The sequence below is a fragment of the Lepisosteus oculatus genome, chromosome 23 (genome assembly GCF_040954835.1).
Source record: "Lepisosteus oculatus isolate fLepOcu1 chromosome 23, fLepOcu1.hap2, whole genome shotgun sequence".
NCBI classification, from domain to species: Eukaryota; Metazoa; Chordata; class Actinopteri; order Semionotiformes; family Lepisosteidae; genus Lepisosteus; species Lepisosteus oculatus.
The window spans coordinates 4,103,159-4,122,146 of NC_090718.1; the positions used below are offsets into that span (position 1 = coordinate 4,103,159).

General features: G+C 50.1%; 1 protein-coding gene across 2 annotated transcripts in view; it reads right to left on the bottom strand.

Annotated features, from left to right (window-relative positions):
• Positions 1–877: 877 nt before the first annotated feature.
• Positions 878–18,988, bottom strand: part of il10ra (interleukin 10 receptor, alpha) — a 51,532-nt gene continuing 33,421 nt past the window's right edge. The window contains exons 3-9 of one of the 2 annotated variants that reach the window (XM_069182413.1): positions 12,847–13,369; positions 8,637–8,757; positions 7,178–7,362; positions 6,143–6,303; positions 5,111–5,258; positions 4,168–4,283; positions 878–3,675 (exon numbers count right to left, since the gene is read on the bottom strand). In XM_069182413.1, coding sequence (XP_069038514.1) covers positions 2,773–3,675; positions 4,168–4,283; positions 5,111–5,258; positions 6,143–6,303; positions 7,178–7,362; positions 8,637–8,757; positions 12,847–12,910 — 1,698 coding nt within the window. In that variant the 5' untranslated portion in view covers positions 12,911–13,369 and the 3' untranslated portion in view covers positions 878–2,772. Of the gene's footprint in view, positions 3,676–4,167; positions 4,284–5,110; positions 5,259–6,142; positions 6,304–7,177; positions 7,363–8,636; positions 8,758–11,333; positions 11,799–12,846; positions 13,370–18,988 lie in introns of those variants that run through there. The other variant, XM_069182414.1, reaches the window with a different exon arrangement.

The following is an 18,988-nucleotide window of genomic DNA, read 5'->3' on the forward strand; positions in this document are numbered from 1 at the left end:
TAGAACTGCATTTAAATGTTGCTCGGCTAATTTGACCTAGCAATGATATTTCTAATAATACTTCTATGGCGCTGTTCTGGACACTCAAAGCGCTTTACAGGTCATGGGGATCCCCTGCACCCCCACCAAGTACTGGAACGCGGCTGCACTAGTAAAGCGCAGCAGTCAGAGACTGGAGGCTGGATTCCCAATTACCAAGGAGCTAACTGGGGCAGGTTGGCCAAAACCGCAACCCGAAACTGTACCCCGAAAACAAGCAGGGGTGGAAACCGGGTAGGTTCAAGAATGCAGGAGCAAGGAGAACAAAGGTCAAGGGAGCGAAAGCCGGGAAAACAGGGAAAAACCAATGCAGAACACAGGACATGGAAGGTAAGTACACAGGGAATGTCACGCTGGGCAGCGAGGCGCCAAGACTGAGAGCCGGAGATGCAGAGGCAGGTCCGAGTCAGATGCTTAAGGATGAGCCTGATCTTCCTCTTCATCGTTGGTGTCACAACAGCCGCTTGGCTGACCGGACTGACATTATTGGAGGTAATCCCGGCGCGATTTCTAGTCCTACAACTGGAGTGGATGTGTCCACTGTGCAGGCAGTGCTGTTGAGTTTCCCTCCACTACCAACGACAGCCGACAGAGGCTTGCTTCCTGTCCTGGCCCTGTTCCGTGGGGAGGATACAGACTGACACTCTGCCCGTGACGTACTGCGGTGAAGTCAGGGAACTACAATGACGCAGGTCTGTCGAAAGACTCTAGACAGACTCGGGCACGCAGGGTTCTCATTCCTGAGGATTCTCGGGCTCATCTGCCCTTCTCCTGTGCGAGACAACGATGCATCAGCAATAGCGATATATATATAAAACACACAATGACTCCCACAAGAGACTGTAAATATAGTAGTTAAACTTTATTAATAAATAAACGATCTCTCTGTACACAATTCAAATAAATAACAAGTGATGTGGAAATATAAACAAAGGCAAAGATGAACAATACAAAGTCTTTAAACGAATGTGCAAAACTGCCAGCCATCGTTTCAGCTTACAGAAACTCTCAGCTCCACGGGGTCTGTGAATCTCCACACAGGGCGTGATCTCCCCAACACACGCAACACATTGAAAATAACAATTACAACAAGATGCAATTTATACTTCCAAAGGCATGTATCAGAATATACGTTAACCATACAGTTGTGCCTTTGAACCTTGTTAAATGGGCAGCACGGAGGCTCAGTGGTTAGCTTTGCTCTCTCGCAGTGCAGGAGCCCTGGAGTCAGTTCTGGACCAAAGGTGCTGTCTGCGTGGAGTTTGCATGTTCTCCCCATGTTTGTGTGGGTGTCCAAAGACACACTGGTAGGTTAAATGGCCTGGTGTGTGTGTGTGTGTGTGTGTGTGTTTGCGTCTGTCCGCCCTGTGATGGACTGGCGTCCTATCCAGGGTGTATCCTGCCTTGCACCCGCTGCCTGCTGGTATAGACTCCGCCTCCCCACTACCAAATGCCAATTTATATATCTCCAATTGTAAATCTGCTGTCCTGCTACTCCCTTTTTTTTTTGCAGTCGCTCAGTACATACTTTTAAGACGATTATTGTGTCCCTACTTTCAAGTTGATACCAAGGAAAAGACAATAGCAGGGCATCTAGTACTATAAGTGCATACCGTTGGAAATGGAGAAAATGAACCGTTTCGCTATCACAGTGAAACAACCAGACCTCTACAAACCCGTTCATTTCACGGATTCGGGGCGTTTTCAGAAGTGACTAATGACCACGGTAAAATTTGCAAAGGTCAAAAGCGTCTGTTCGGGGAAATCAGACCCTCTTAGCCAGCGAAACCTAGAACTGCTTTTGTGACCCCCACATTACTGACCTACCTGAAGCCAGCACGAGCTACCCACGAGAGAGTGCATTTGTGGTGAATTCGCTATAAAGTCAGCAGTCTGAGGCTAGTGAGCAAGACCCTGTCAACACCAGATTCACAAGAAGGTCTCTCCTCACAAATTAAAGTAAACACCAAAGTTCTTGGGGCTCATCCATCATCGTAGCTCATTTAGCTAATTGAGCACATTCAGCGGGTTTATTGAAGGAAGCCAGGCTTCAACGACATGGCTAGGTAGCTTATTCCCAACTCCCACCACCCTTTGCGTAAAGCACTTCCTGTTCTCAGTTTTAAATGCCCTTCAAAGACGTTTTCACGTATGCCTCCTTTCTCCTGTTTCACCGAGTCGGTGCCTGTGTGGATTCTGAATACCCGAATCAGGGTCTTCCCTGTTCACGATTTGAAAAAGGGTTTGGCTTTTTCAGCCTGTCAGTGCTGGACAGTCGGCAGGCCCTTTCTCAGCTGACAACGCACAAGCTGAGACGTGTCGATTCACAGCAGTGCCAATTCGTTACGAATACACACAGGAGGAAGACTTCTGGAATATCTGGAGGGACCCGGAACCGAAAAAGAACGGGGATTTCTCTTCCAGGTGGGGAGGCTGAAAAGCCAGATGCTCCCCACCAGAGCCCCCCCGATTCGGATACCTGTCACCCCCCCCTGATCAGCCCTTTCAGTTACAAATCCCCACGCATTCCTGTCAGTCGTTAGGTCTGTGCTAGCTTCATTTGCCCAGTCCTGCTCCTCCTCCTGCCCTCTCTGAGCTCCAGCTTGTCCAGTCAGGATCAGTCCGGCCCCCCAGGTCCTCATCCTGGCGTCCCCGAGGGGCCCAGGCTCCTGCTGGCCTGGGGCGTCTCTTCCCAGCTTCCCGGCTGTCCGTCTCACCGCCGGGCGTCGGGTCTCAGGTGCCGCCCAGCTCCACGTCGCCCAGCGAGGGGGCGAAGGGGCGGGGCCGGCGCTCCCGCTGCGCGTCCACCAGGGGGAGCCGCGGAGCAGGGATCAGGAGCGGGGCCGCCTCGAAGGAGAGGAGGAGGTCCGCCGGCGGGGGCGGGGGGGCCTTCGGGTGCCCCGGCTCGCCGGCCTGGAGGGTGGCCTTCCTGAAGTAGCCGTCCGGGAAGCAGGCGAGCGAGGGCCCCTCCGGGGGCCCGGCTCCTTTGCAGTCTAGAGCGGGGATCTGCCCCGTTAAGGGGTCCGGCGGGGGGGCGCTCTTCCCCTCCGGCTCGTCTCCGGCGCGGCACCAGACGCACGCCCCCCGGCCCGCGCACGCGCAGCCCGGAAAGCTGGGCCTGTAGCCCAGGGGGCTGTCAGCCCCCTCTGCACCAGCAGCTGCCCCCCGAGAAGCGGGGATCTGGCTCCGGTAGCCATCAGTCACGAGCACTTCCTGCAAGGTGCACCCCTCTCCTCCGTCCGCGTCGCCGACGCTGTCTGTCCCCCGGTACCGAGACCCCAAACTCACGCCGCTGTCCTCCTTCTGCTGCCCGCCTGCGTAGCTCCTCTCCTCCAGCAGGGGGAGCTCTTCGCTGCCCCTGCTGTCCCTCCTCCCCAGACTCCCGCAGCCGCTGTCCTCCAGCCCCAGGGCGGCCTCTCCCCCGTACCTCCCCGCCTCCCCGGCCGCAGTGCCGCCGCCGGCCTGCGGGGGGCGCTGCCCCAGGCTCACGCCGCTGTCCGCGCTGCCCCGCCTCCCGTCCTCCGCCTTCTCCTCCTTCCTGCCCTCCAGGAACCAGACGGGGCGCCAGGGGGAAGTCACCGTCTCCACGGCGACCGCCCCCACCCTCAGGGGCTGCCAGCTGCTGCCCAGGGATTTCTGAGGGAGACAGAAACAAGACGTCAACGGGCCTGGAAAATTTGGGAGAATTTTATTTTGGCTTCCTCCATTCTCTGGGCCCTATTGTTTTTTTTGCTTTCATAACAGTGCGGGCCGGTTTGTTCCACGCTCCCACCGCCCTTTGTGTAAAGACGTGCTTCTCGTTGGCAGCTCTAAATGCGCTTCCACCTAATTTCCAACTGTTTCACAAATCTGGGCCCTACAGAGACAGACCTGCTGAGCACGTCCCCCAGTACAGCGCGGCCTGCTCCCAGCATACCCTGGGCCACGCCAAAACAGATACTGCAGCTACAAATGGAGGAAAGAGCTGCATAAACGGTTTGTACCGTCCGTGAAACCCTCATCTGTCCCCCCCTGAACTGCTGTCTTTCCTTTTCATTCCGCCTCTCTGTGGTTTCGCCTACTGCTCGGACCGTCCACGCCCGACCTGAGAGGACAGGGCCGGTAGGTAGCTCTGCGGACGACACTCACCAGTGTCCGGGGCAGGATAGCCGGTCGCCGCAGAAACCAGCACAACAGCAGGAAGGAGAAAGCCAGCACTCCGACCAAACACCCCAAAACCATGAGGATCAGGACCCAGGGCGTCCCTGGAAACAGAAACACAGGGTGAGAGATGCAGACGGTGAAACACAGAGAGAGGCAGAGACCTGCATCACAGGCAGAGATGGACGCGCAGAGTGAAACAGTCACGGAGAGAGAGAAACATACAACACAGTTCCCAGAAGCCTGTCTGGTTTGGTTGTTAGTAGTCAACTGATCCGATCTTAGCCTGCCTTTCCTTCAGGGAAACCAAGGTATCAGCTGCAATGACATGACTGGGCAGCTGGTTCCACACTCCCGCCACCCTCTGTGTAAAAGCCGTGCCTCCTGTTCCAATAGGAGGATCTCCTCCGCCCGTTTCCTGAACGTGAATGGGGAACTCGCTCCACACTCCCACAACCCTCGGTGTAAAGCAGTCCCCTCCTGCTCTCAGTTTTAAAAACACTTTCACATAAGTGGCGGCCCCTGATTCGTGTTGCACTGTTGGTGCAGTCCATTCCCAACTGGTAGTCAGTCGCTAACGGATCCCATCATTTCAACCAGCTGTTTCTTGGAAGAAACCAGGCTTCAGCGACATGGCCGGGCCAGCTTGTGCCCTACTCCCACCACCCTCTGGGTAAAGAAGTGCCTCCTGTTCTGCTCGGAGGGTCTCTTCTTTAAAAGAAGCCAGGGTATGGGCTAGATCAACATGGCTGGGCAGCATGTTCCAGACTCCCTCCACCCAGACACACAGACACACAGAGAGTGACACAGACACTGAGATCTGCACTTTGAGAAACAGGTTGGGACACGCGAACAGGGGGACTGACACAACAATTAGGCACAGAATCACAGAACGGCAGGGGAAGACCTACAGGCGCTGACATAGCCGTACCTGCAACCAGAACGCACTGCTCCTCAGAGTTGGCGCTGGCTGTGTTTCCGGAGATACTCTCCACCTTGGCACTGATGCAGTAGATCTGCCCCTTCTGCAGAAACTCCAGCTGCCACTGGTTCTTGTCCTCTGGCAGAACATAGCTGGTCTGCAACCAAGATCACAGCGTGATTCAACACTCACAACCAGAGCAGGTTTCCAGGGCAGAGAGGACACACTGACTTTGACACTGATGCCCACAGTGACAGTGAATAGTTATCCCCTTAAAAGCATTGAGATCAATACTAACACTGATACTGACTCTCATACTGAGAGTGCTAACAGAGAAACTGACTCTAATACTGACACCAATACTGACTCATACTGATATTGACTCTCATACTGACACTGACACCTGTACAGACACCAATACTGACTCTCATACTGATATTGACTCTCATACTGACACTGACACCTGTACAGACACCAATACCGACTCTCACTCTGATATTGACTCTCATACTGACACTGACACCAGTACAGACACCAATACTGACTCTCATACTGACACTGACACCAGTACAGACACCAATACTGACTCTCACACTGACACTGACACCAGTACAGACACCAATACTGACTCTCACACTGATATTGACTCTCATACTACACTGACACCAGTACAGACACCAATACTGACTCTCACACTGATATTGACTCTCATACTGACACTGACACCAGTACAGACACCAATACTGACTCTCACACTGATATTGACTCTCATACTGACACTGACACCAGTACAGACACCAATACTGACTCTCACACTGACACTGACACCAGTACAGACACCAATACTGACTCTCACACTGATATTGACTCTCATACTGACACTGACACCAGTACAGACACCGATACTGACTCTCACACTGATATTGACTCTCATACTGACACTGACACCAGTACAGACACCAATACTGACTCTCACACTGATATTGACTCCCATACATCCCCAGCTCCTTGGAAGCTCTCTGTGAGGAGGTACGATCCTACCTGGTCAGCGTGCCCCCCCTCCCGCACGTAGATGGTGTATTTCAGGCCGAAGGTCCCGGCGAAGACCTTCTCCAGCTGGGGCTTCTTCAGGAAGGACACCCGCAGGCTCGTGGCGCCCAAGGACAGGGCCAGCCGCGGTGGGAGCAGCACCAGCGACCGTTCTGGGGAGACACCAGACAGGGGAGAGAGTCCGAGTGAAACCTGGGGTCAAGAGGTGAGGGGAGGGAGGCGGAGAGGGCGCCCTTGAAGACCGAGCGCCGTCTCCTCCCTTTCAGAAGGCATCTCCCACGTTTTGAAGACGGTATAAAGGCTGTCGGGGGTTTTTTCCCCGTTTTCTGCCGAAGACAGTCTCCCACCAGTCGTCTGGAAGTTAATACGGGAAGGGGGAAAACTGGAGAGCCAGAGCCTGAAAGGGCAACACATTCAGAACCGCAGGGTGTGACGCGATTAGCGCACAGATAGATTTTATTACTAATTCCAGCGGCCCCCAGCCTCAGCAACATGGGTGGGTAGCTTGTTCCACACCCCTGCAGCCCTTTGTGTAAAGTAATGCCTCCTGTCCTGATCTCATCCGGCCTTGTTTTGTTTTTTTGGCTTTCATAACCGGGCGGGGCGGTTTGTTCCACACTCCCACCACCCTTTGTGTAAAGACGTGCTTCGCGTTAGCGGTTCTAAATGCGCCTCCGCCTAATTTCCACCTGCTTCACGTCACAAATCTGACGCGGCATTTAAAAGCATGCGTAGAATCTGACGCGCAGATGGTTTTTACGGAAGAACCTGGAGGGTGTGACGTGGTCAGCGCACAGAGATTTTATCACAAATTCCAGCGGTTCTTGCTGCCGGTCCCCGGTGTTCACCTGGGATAGCAGGTTCAGAGCTCTGTGCTTAAGAGGCCTTGTGACACCACCCCTGTTTTGACGTGTGCGATCTCAAGGCCACGGCCGAGACACGGGTTCGGGCCAAGCGCGAGTGGGTGGGGTCAGAACCCCTGTGTTTGACCCACTGCAGCGCCGGTGCCAAAAAGGCCAGACTTACCGTCCGACGGAGAGAACCGCTTCACGGTCCAGTTGGAGGTGCCGTGCTCGGTGACCAGTCGAACCCGGGCCAGATATTTATGTTTGCGATCAGTGATGAGGTCAGACAGATCGCACCGCGTTACAGCTGTCCCGTTACAATCCTCCACCAGCACCCAGTCTGGGCTGGGATTTTGTTTGGAATACCTGCACATCAAAAAACACACACACACACACTGTTAGGTGATGGTTAACAAACATCCATCCATTTTCTAACTGCTTCATCCAATACAGGGTCATGGGGGAGCCAGCCATCACCAGGCACGGGAGGTTTACATTGCTGCCTTGCAGTGCTGGGGCCCTGGGCTCAATTCATCGGGTGCTGTCTGTGTGGAGTCTGCATGTTTTCCCCAAGATTCGCATGGGTTCTGTTCAGGTGCACAGGTTTCCTCCCACAGTCCCAACAGACAGTTGGCTTCTGGGAAAACTGACCTTGATGTGAGTGTGTGTGTCTGTGTGTGTCCTGTGATGGACTGTCCAGAGTGTGTGTATGTGTGTCCGTCCTGTGATGGACTGGTGTCCTGTCCAGAGTGTGTGTGTGTGTCCGTCCTGTGATGGACTGGCGTCCTGTCCAGAGTGTGTGTGTGTGTCCGTCCTGTGATGGACTGGCGTCCTGTCCAGAGTGTGTGACTGTGTGTGTGTGTCCGTCCTGTGATGGACTGGCGTCCTGTCCAGAGTGTGTGACTGTGTGTGTCCGTCCTGTGATGGACTGGCATCCTGTCCAGAGTGTGTGACTGTGTGTGACTGTGTGTGTGTGTCTGCCCTGTGATGGACTGGCGTCCCATCCAGGGTGTACCCTGCCTTGAGCCTCTTGCTTGCTGGGAAAGACTCCAGCTCCCCTGCGACCCTGAATTGGAAGACGTTAGAAAGCCGACGGGTGGAGATTTCAAAGAAGTCATGTGGGGATACGAATCTCTTTTCAGAATAACGCCCAGGAAACTATGGGCGCTTCCACACAATACACAGTACAGCAGAATACAGCAGGCAGACAATGGACTCATTTCTCGTGTTCCGTACCAACGTGAAGTTTTATTCTAAGGCACAGAAACAGCTCTTTGACAGATAACGTCCCCAGAACGAAAGCTGCAGACGTTCCACTGAGCTACCCAAGATTCCCCAAACACGCCGAGAGGCAGTAAAAAGCAGTGGACTGATGAAATCAGATGACACAAGGCAGATGCGTGACAGATGTGTGATCTGTGACGCTTCCTCTGCTGTCATTGGTGCATATTCAGTGGTCTGGAGCTCAGGGAAATTTGCTTTCTGCAAAAATTATTCAATATGCTTAAAAAAGTAGCCTGTTTTTTTTTTTTCTGGGAACACAATCCTTGTCACAACTTAATGTGTTAAGATTAATGTGTGTTAACTGTCTACATGTTAATCCGGACCACCCCAGGATAGGTTTCCTGATGGGGACATACTTCTTATACTGGACTTGGTAGTAGGTGGGCTGTGGGGGTCCTTCAGGGGGGCTCCAGTGGACCTCCAGACTGGCATCCTCGGCAACGACGCCCACTTTGACCGGGGCTGGGAGATCCTGGCCTGGGGTGAGAAAGAGAGAGAGTCAACAGGGTAGAGACTGAGTAGAGAGCCAAGAGACCTTTGTCAGGGACCTAGTTCAATGACAGGCTGCTGGATGTGGTTTTCATGGTTATTAATGCGGTTACTGATTTTGGAACAGGTCTTATGAGCAGCACCACCGGTGACCAATTTTATGCACAGAGCTGGTACAGGACTCAAATTTTCAAGACCACAAGAATGATAACAAACGAGGGGCTCTTCGGCCAGTCTCCCATCCAGCTGTTTCTAGAAAGCCAGGGGATCCGGTTCAACAATATGGCTGGGTAGCTTGTTCCACACCCCCGCAACACTTTGTGTACAGTAATGCCTCCTGTCCTGATTGAAGGATCTCATCCTGCCTTTTTTTTTTTTTTGCTTTAATAACAGAGCTGGACAGTTTGTTCCACACTCCCACCACCCTTTGTGTAACAAAGTGCTTCTTGTTATCAGTTCTAAATGCGCTTCCACCTAATTTCCACCTGTTGACTTTTATTTTTATTGCTGAAGAAGAACTTCATGTGTGATAACAGTCGCGCTGGTGGCCAGAGAACACAATTCCTCTTTGTCATTGGTGAAACAAGCTTCCGATCAAATTACATTTTTAACGATTTATCGTTTGAAAAAAAACAACGACCTTAGAATATCATGCAAACGTCGTTCAAACCGACGAGAGGAATTCCGTTTCGTTCAGCTGTTCAAAGAGTTTCTGCTTTTCACACGCCTCTAACATCACTGCGTTCTTTCCAGCAAATTTTTTTCTTCTTCCGTTTTTTTCTGAGGGGAGAGAGGCGGGTATTTCCCTGCCTGTGCCTTCCTCACCTTTTCTTGCAGATAAGGTACCGGCGCTCAGAAACGTTTGCGGAACGATAACCACGTACCGTTATCCATACCAAGAAAAGGAGAGATTCAAACGCTTTCCCCTCTCCGCACGGAGAGGAAATGGAAAACAAACACGCAAAAGTTTAACGGGCCGTGAAACGCGACGAGGTTTAATCCCGTAACGCCTCCTCCTGTAACGACAGGCGCGCCGTTTGAGTCCGGTGTAGCGCGTCGCAAAACCGGCACCAGACAGGACATCATAAACGAGGCAAAAATTCAGAAAAATCCCACCGCAGTGGTTTGTCCTCAGTGAAATGTTGATTCTCAAACCCGTTTCGACACAGTCTGTTTCATTCTCCCTCCGGATATTACAGACCGAAACAGGATTCGGCACTTCCAGAATTGGCCCAATTTTAATCGACGTGAACGGACAAAAAGGGTTTAACGCCCGGAATGAATAACAACAGCCGATTGCACCAATATAGATACGCGATTGTTGAATTCTAGTTATGACAGCTCCGGGATCGGACACAATTACTAATGCCACACGCGTTATTTTCCTTTATTCTCAAGCGCGCACACGTCTCTCGTTTCCTGTGCTGGTTATTAAAAGCTTTTTGAGTTATGAGACGCAGTTTTGCAGCGAGCGGATGTGGGCGAGGTTTCGTTTAGCAAGATAAAAACACACACACACACAAAATTGACAATGGGTTTCCTGGCTTCAGAGCATACCGATACCTGTTACTGGGGAAACTCGCTTTAGTGGAATATGGGACGGACACCCCGAATGACTATTGGAAGGAAAGATTCCGTAAGACCTGGCGCAAACATTTTCATTCGGCAGGGTCACGTACTGTAAGGTGACTTCACGCGATGGGAGTTTCAAACACGCTTTGTTAGGCATTTGACTTGAAGGCGGTAACCTACTGTAAAAGTGATCACATAGGTACATAGATCCGGCGTCTCGCCCATCTAACCCTGCCTCTGTTTAGCCGGACGGTGACTCGGTCTGGGGGAACTACACGAGAATCCAGAACAACATCTTTACCAGCAGCTGCAGCTGTGAAGGAGGGTGAATGAGTGCACAGGGCCCGGATACGACAGGGCTGGGTGACTAACGAGCGGAGTTCACTTGTGTTTTTTTTATTGTGGAGGAGTGTTTTCCGGATACTTGGCCAAAAGTGGACACCCCGCTTTTAACTTTGAATTTCAACACGGATGACAAATATAGCCCCCCACTTTTTTTTTTACAGCTGATATTTGCTCTCCACCACAAGCGTCAGACGACTTTCAGTCGCAATTGATATCAACGCGACCGGTGCGTCTATAGAAAACCGGTCTAGTTAATTACTGCCTTCGGGGGATTTCTGCGAGAATACCAAAAAAAACAGCCTTTCTGCAGGGCTGGCGGGACGGGACTGGCCAGTCCTCCTGTCCACTCTGCTATAGCCCCTAGCAGCGACTCAAAGCAGAGCCCATACCGGAAGTCGGGGCGCGATGTCACTTTCGCACCAGCTGTGCTCACTCCTACTCGTCCCAAGCAACCGCTTTCCCGAAAGCTGGAAAACACCAGGAGCAATCGTCTTCTGCAGCCTTCGCATCCCCAGACGTCCAACTGCCCCCCCACCCCGGTCGCTTCTTACTCTGCTGGGGGGTCCAGCCTCCTCCTCTTCCTCCTCCCCCAGGTCAGGAGGGGCTGGACCTCGGCCAAGCGGGTTCAGAGCCAAATCGCACCGTACCTGAACACCGCATAAACACACCCCAGGGCAATAGAGTCCTGGGGTGTCGGTCCTCCCCACCCTTCGATCTGTGTTAACGTGCGCCGCGCCGTCCTCCATCTTGTCGCTTCTCTTCTTCCTCTGTGGTTCCGCTGACGTGAGGGAAGGAAACTGGGCGCTCCGCTCTTGACAACAACAACATCAGCACCAGCACCAGCATGGCATGCTTCCTCCCAGCATGCCGCCGCTCCACGGAGTGGGCACTTCGGCCTGGCGGGACACCAGTTTCACTGAACCAACTGTTTTTTTCCGCCCAGTGGGCTCCCGGGGTGCAGCCCTTTATAAACACCTTCCCGTAGCGTCCGGAGTTGTGAGTGCCTCGAAGGGGGCCAGTTGTCATTAATCTGCGTATCATTTCTACGAAGTGCAAACTTTTCTCACCCCCCGCATGCTTGCGCGAAATGACCGTTTGTTAAAGTATTTCTGAGAGACAGGAAGGACCGGCGCTTGTTCTCTACACGGATTAGGAAGATTGTTTTGTATGTTTAAAGTGAAGCAGCTTCCATTCGGCTGAGTCCTCACTGCGCCCAGTCGTGCATGTTTTCAAAACTGGGATTGTTTTGTTGTTGTTGTTGTTGTTCACTGCCCACACACACCGACAACAACAACAACAACAACAACAACAACAACAAACAAAAAACAATATGAAAAGCTGCTTAAATTGAGTGCAACTTAAATCAAAGCCAGATCGTGCTCGGAACAGGTTGGAACAGTTCGCGCCGGAATGAGGGAGCGAACATTTTCACTATCTGTCCGAGCGTGTCGCGACCTGTCCCCGGGCAGAGTTCAGGAGCTGAGCGGCCGTCTTCATCAGCCCACAGACTGAATCTCACAGGTGGCAAGCCCTTACAAGTGTACCCAGGGCTTGCAAGCGTTTTCCTTTTCAGTTCAGCTGGAGCGAGCGGCTTCTCACGCCGACTTTAAGCGGGAGTATTTTGTATTAAAAAAATAAAACACAAAGATCACAATCGCATCTCCCAAGTGCCACAGCACACCGCAAAATTTCAGTGCAGCTTATAAACGGGTAGAACACAGCAGCCCCGATATTAGAGTATAATACACAGGCACAGATCTTATCAAGTGCAGTAGTCTGGACAAGGAAATACCCTCGTTAACACACTGAGGCATTCCAGGTGAGCGATCGTTCACACTCTTAAAAAACAGTCCTGTGTGCCAGTGTCTCCACACTGAACACCCACACCTTATATCAGAGAGCCATGTTTTGGGACTCCCACCACAAACCATCTTGAATCAGCCAGTCCTGTTTAATTCAGTCTGCTTAATTCTGCAGGCTCTCATCCAGGGCGATATAGAGGCTTGAATTTGGGTGGCCTCTCGCACAACAGGCAATGCACTTGCCAGAGAAGCCTGGCTACCGACAAGAGATGGATGAAAAGAACAGTAAGAGAATACCAGAGCTGTCGACCGGAAAGCACGGAGCTGGTTGCCCACCGCCAAGAAAAATGAGTCTTACCTGACACACACAGCCACAGTCCCACAGCACTGAGAACTGTCAGTATCAAGCCCCAGTGCGCCATCGTCCTTATAAAACAGGCATCGTGTTCAGAGCAGAAGGCTCCAGCCAGTACTCCAAAGTCCTGAAAACTGTTCTCCCCGGCAATTCCAAATGGAAAAACAGACTCCCGTTTAGAGTTAAACGCGACTCCTGGAAACGGGGGAAAGACAACGAGCTCGCAGAATTGTCTGATGGCTCAGAAAGTCCCGGGATTCTGAACGGCTGGACTCCTCTGGGAGTCCCTCTGGTCTGGCGGGGAGAAGGACTGACTCACCCGCCCTTCTCTCCTCTCTCGCACACTGTTCGCTCTCCAAGAGCGCGTCTCGCTCTATTGTTCCTGCGTGGGCGTTCCGCAGCTACAGGACGCGTCATCAGCCTTCGCTCTCACTTCCTTCTCTTCGGCTGCTGTGTTGTCCGGGGACATTTATTGACTCGAGTGGGTAATTCCTGCACGGCAGGCGGATTTATTTCAAACTGCCTACTGAGAAGAAGAAATGTTTCTTTATTTTACTCTTCACACTCAGAGTGTTCTGAGCCACACACACTTGACACTTACTATGCAGCAGGCTGTACAGAATCTGATTCACACTGCTCATACCCACAGGGAGAACACACTATAACAACAAGGCACACACACACACTGTATACACAGTTACATACATGCACTGTACTCACAGGGTACAGTACAAACACACTCTGTACACACATGACAGTATATGTACACATACTGTACACATAGGTACAGTACATCCACACACAAAATACACACTCGGTCCACACAGGGTACAGTACACGCACTCACACTGTACACACAGGGTGCAGTACATACAGTACACACACAAAATACACACTCGGTCCACACAGGGTACAGTACATGCACTCACACTGTATACACAGGGTGCAGTACCTACACACACAGTCCACACAGGGTACAGTACACGCACACACACTGTACATACACATTTGTATTCTTATTTGTAAACACTTTGTATTGACACTCGTTCTGTTTGTCTTTAAGACGATACTGTACCAACACAAGGTTCTGCTTAGGATGAAAACAGTCTCTCAGAATTCTTTTTCAGTTCCAGATTTAAAAGCATATATCAGCTTAGAAAAAACACTCAGCTATCACAGGGACATCCCCATATCAACTGTTTGTCAGCAGTTCCTATCACTGTGGGGGGGTCATTTTCTTAAAATGTAGTAATATATACCTACGCACTGTACACACACTGTAAACTGACTGCTGTATTCACACACAATACTGTACACATACTGTAAACTGGCTCCTGTACACACAGGCTATATACACTGTGGACACACACACTGTAAACAGACTATGCAATGAGTGTACACAGTCCGTACCTCACGACAATGTGTACTCACTGTAAAAAACTATACAATCAGACAATGTCAATATGAATCACGTACAGAGACTGCACACTATCTGTTAACCCACAGAGCCGAAAGCCAAGGCATTTCGGATCCCACCTTTTTTTGAAATTGTACAATTAAACGTGCTGCACTGTTGTGTCTTTGATCCCACAGGGCGAACAGCAGAAGTAAGGGAGACAGCAGAGGAGAGATGCAGGTCTCAGTGAAAGGCTCTTAGGAAAACAGGGATCAAAAGATGAGTTGCTCTCATATTTGAGTGTGTCGATGGAGCCACTCATTATCTATAATATAATTGGCAAGCCTAACTCTAAAAAATGAAGAAACATGATTCTCGCACCAGTAATGTTTGACAGTGTGAGGTCGAGAATAAAACAACAGCCCATTTACACAATGGAAAACAATATGTAGCAATGAATCTGATCATAAACGTCAAGCCAAAGACCCGCAGAGTCTGTTCTTCCCTGGAGTCTGCAAAAATCAATTCAAAAAATGTAAAAAGTCAACCCAAAGAAATCTGCAGTAAGTTCTGTTACACGGTGTCTTTAAAAGCGTTCATCTGAAATCGATGTGTTATACAGAGAAGGCGCATTACACATTAACGACGAACTATGTCGGAAGGGACAAACCGTGGAGAGGCAGGGGAGCGAACGGCGAGTTAGCCTGGGTGGCCTGGTGCTAGGCGGGTCTCAGGACATCCGAACGTCAATGCTGAGCGAAGCAGAATAAGTAATCCAGAAATATATAGCCCCAGAGAGGGAGACACCGGAAGGAGAGCAAAGCACAGGGAACTAGGGACAGGACAGAGAAGGAGCACCCTCTGGCTGCAGAGGGCGTGACGCCCACAACGCATCCATTTGCTAACCACTTTAGTGTCCTGTCTAGGTTGTAGCCTGCCTTGCGCCCATCTCCTCCCAGGATAGACTCCGGCTGTTACGCTGGATTAAGCGGTTTCGAAAATGAATGGAGAAGTCATTCTGATGGTTCCCACTTCTCCCAAGCTTTCCTGAGACCAGGACCAGGTTGTTAACCCTTTACAATTTCTTGCATTAAGAATTTGTCTTTTCGCAGACCCCAGCATGCTCTCCATGAGACACACAGACAGGGAGTGAGAAGCTGGGGGTCAGAGCGCAGGGTCAGCCATTGTACAACACCCCTGGAGCAATCGGGGTTCAGGGCCTTGCTCAGGGGCCCAGCAGAGTAGGATTCCTCTGCCAGCTTTGGGATTTGAACCAGCAACCTTCCAGCCACAGGCGCAGATCCTGAGCCACTAAGCCACTCCTCCACACTGTTTACAGGGTGTGTGTAAACAACACATAAGCCACTCACTCAGAATGAAAACTGGCTTGTGGTTAAAAAGGCATCTGCGCTGTGGCGGATACCGAAACATCCCAGCACCTTCATTCTGAAAATGGCATTACATCTTTTTGTCCGCTAATGTTTCTCGTTCTCTGCCGCTGATTTTATTACTCTGTAATTGGTTTTAATTGATTATTACGGTTAATAATCCATGTATAACACTGTCTATGTATAAAAGTCCTGATCAGAGCCATACTGGGCCAAAGCAGATCCTGGTTTCTGTAGTGGTAAGCGGACTAGAGGGCTTAGGACCCCCTTCTCCGGATGGGACACCAGACCCTCACAGGGATCACACCCCCCCAGTGATGATGATCCCCACTTATACAGGTGGATCCACTGGGGTACAGAACGTCACAACAGCAGCGTCTCAAACCCACAAACTTTCAGTCATGAATCCAAAAACTAATCTGCTATTGCTCCAGTTTACTGTATGCAGAGGTGGAAAACACTTGTAAGTACTAATTTACTTTTATCTGTAAAATGTTTTCTATCAAGGCATGCAGCGGGCACAAGGCAGGGTACCCCCTGGATGGGACGCCAGTCCATGCACACACACCAGTAATTGGAAATATAACACTACACTTTGGTATGACACACTTAAAAAAGGCTCTAGTGCAGACAACTGTCATTAAAAATCACATCATTAGTTCAACAGAGTCCACCTGTGGGGACGTGTCAATTATAGAGCTGCTTCTCATCACCAGCAACTGGAAAGATTGTCTGATGCAAACATAATACTGATTAGGAACAAGTACAGGCTTATTCCATGCTGAAATGAGAAGAAAAGAAACAATGTTTCAGCTGTGGAGCCTTCTTCGGGTGTGAGAAATATGTGTTTCTTTTCTTCTCTTTTCATCATGGAATAGACCTTTACTTGTTCCTTTGGAGCCTACGCATGCTGATATAGCTACCTACTTGAATAAACCCGTGACTGATCGCTGGTCTCTGAGCCCTGGACAAACCTGTGCCTGATCATTGGGACTTCGAGCCCAAGATGTCACCCCATCTCATCTCACCCAATGTTCAATGGGGAAACAGAAATGTGAAAGTTGTAGTTCTACCCCATTGTTTGCTATTTAATAATTGCTTACAATTTTCTAGACACTCCACTCAGAGCTCTTTACAGGTCATGGGGATCCCCTCTACCCCACCAGTGTGCAGCCCCACCTGGATGATGCCCCAGTACTCTCCCCACACACCAGCTCTCAGTGGGGAGGAGAGCAGAGTGATGAAGCCAGTTCAGAGATGGGGATTATTAGGAGGCCATGACTGGGAAAGGCCAGAGGGAAATTTGGCCAGGACGCCGGGGTAACACCCCTACTCTTTTCAAGCTATTTAAGCCATGACATTATTTTTAAATGAATAATACTGATCTTGTTCCTTTTTGTGTGTCCAATGCATATGCAGAGTTAAGATCAGGTAAGCGAGTGTAATACAAAAGGAAATGGTAGCCAATCTCTCTCCTTACATGTAGGACGTGTTTGTACTTTCTTCAAAACCGAGATTCAGTGCGCGTTCCTTCACAGGGTGCGTTTTGCTGTGCAAACTGCTGGCAGAACCCAAAGCTGCTGCTCGGTGTTTCACGGTTTTTGTTTTTCTTTTTGAGTGAGTGTGTGCCTGGGTTTGCCCAGGACAGTGCCAGACTCCTTCACAGGACGGGGAACCCACATGTATCACTTCACCCTGATTTTTGGTGTTTTTGGACATTTGTTTTTCCCAGATTCAATTATTGCACACTGAGAGCTGTGGGTGAGGACACAGAGCAACAAAAGGTTATCGATTTAGTTTGAGGTTGCATTGATAAGGAAGGTGATGAAGATACCTTATTTCAGCTTATAAATGAAGTATAATCGATTTACTGACGTAAAGAAAAATGAGTTATGCTCCTGCACGCGGTGATGTGATTTGTGTTCTATAACTAAGACTAAGAAGAAAAATCCCATTTCTCACAGTGGGCAGAAGCCAGGGACTGCACAAAGTAGATTAAAGGAACTAAACTCTTCTTCTTGGTAAAACACAGAATTCTAGCAAGCAAGACTGAAGAAACTCCAAAAATAAGGCACCAGCTCAGAGCTCCTGTTTGTCCATGACCTTTAATTCAGTATGTGCCGCTCCACTCGAACCTAGAAACTTCAGCAGGACCCTACGTGCTTCATCAAACGGCATAACCCAGCACACCTGCCCCAGCTGCACAAGGTTATAGACGTCTTTAGAATATAGCTGGCTGGTGTATGTGCTTTTCCAGCACAGCTACATGAACTCCAGCCTTGATGTTCATGACTTGTTTCTGAAAGTGCAGCAGAGGGAGAGAGACGGTTATATATACTGAGCTCAGCAGGCGTGAGCCTGGCCAGTACCTGGATGGGAGACTCCTGGGCAAGCTACGTCTTAACAGCTGTGATCGTGTCCCCTTAAGACATCTGTATCCCCATCCTACACTGGTGACATTTATTCAAAATAAATGTCAAAGCGAAAAGACTTTGGTTTGTTTGCTGTATAACTTCAAGAGTGCCCAGTGCTCTTTGTGTTAAACTGAAAAAAGGAACTGGTACAATTTAAAGGGCACAGAAAACAATGTCATGCTCTGAGTAATAGTGAAATTTGCAACATCCCTAAACGCTCAATCATTAGGATACTGAAGGCAGAGGGGAGGCTTTATAAAGGTCTTGCCATAATAAGATGCATGCAATCCTTTCTCACATTATAGATTCCATGTTTCATTACTGAAGCAAATGTCTATTGCTTTACTGATTTCTACTGTCTGATCTGACAGACTTGATGTAATATACTGTAGCTGACATGATATATTTTGTGGCAGGATTTGTGGATTGGGTGGCAGGGCTGTGCAGTGGTTAGTGCCTTGCAGCCCTGGGTTCAATTCCTGGGAACTGTCTGGGCGGAGTTTGCATGTTCTCCTCGTGTTCATTTAGGTTTCCCTCCCCCAGTCCAAAGACATAGTGGTAGGTTAATTGGCTTCTGGGAAAATTGGCCCTGGTGTCTGTCTCTGTGTCTGTCCTGCGATGGACTGGCGTCCCATCCAGGGTGTACCCAGCCCTGTGCCCGTTGCTTGCTGGGATAGGCTTTGGCTCCCCAGCGATCCCGAATTGGATAAAGGGGTTTGAAAATGGATGGACATACTTTTGTTTTGCCAAAAAAAAGAATGTAAAAATCAGGGGTCCATTTCTTTATCTCTCCATGAAAAAAAACGTAAAGCATGGCTTGGATTGTGGGTAAAAATTTCTTCAGTCACATGACCATGGACTGTGGTTGGATCACTTAGGGACAGAAGGCAGAAATCATGCATTGGATGTTTAAATTGTGGCCTTATATAACGGACCACCTTAACTCT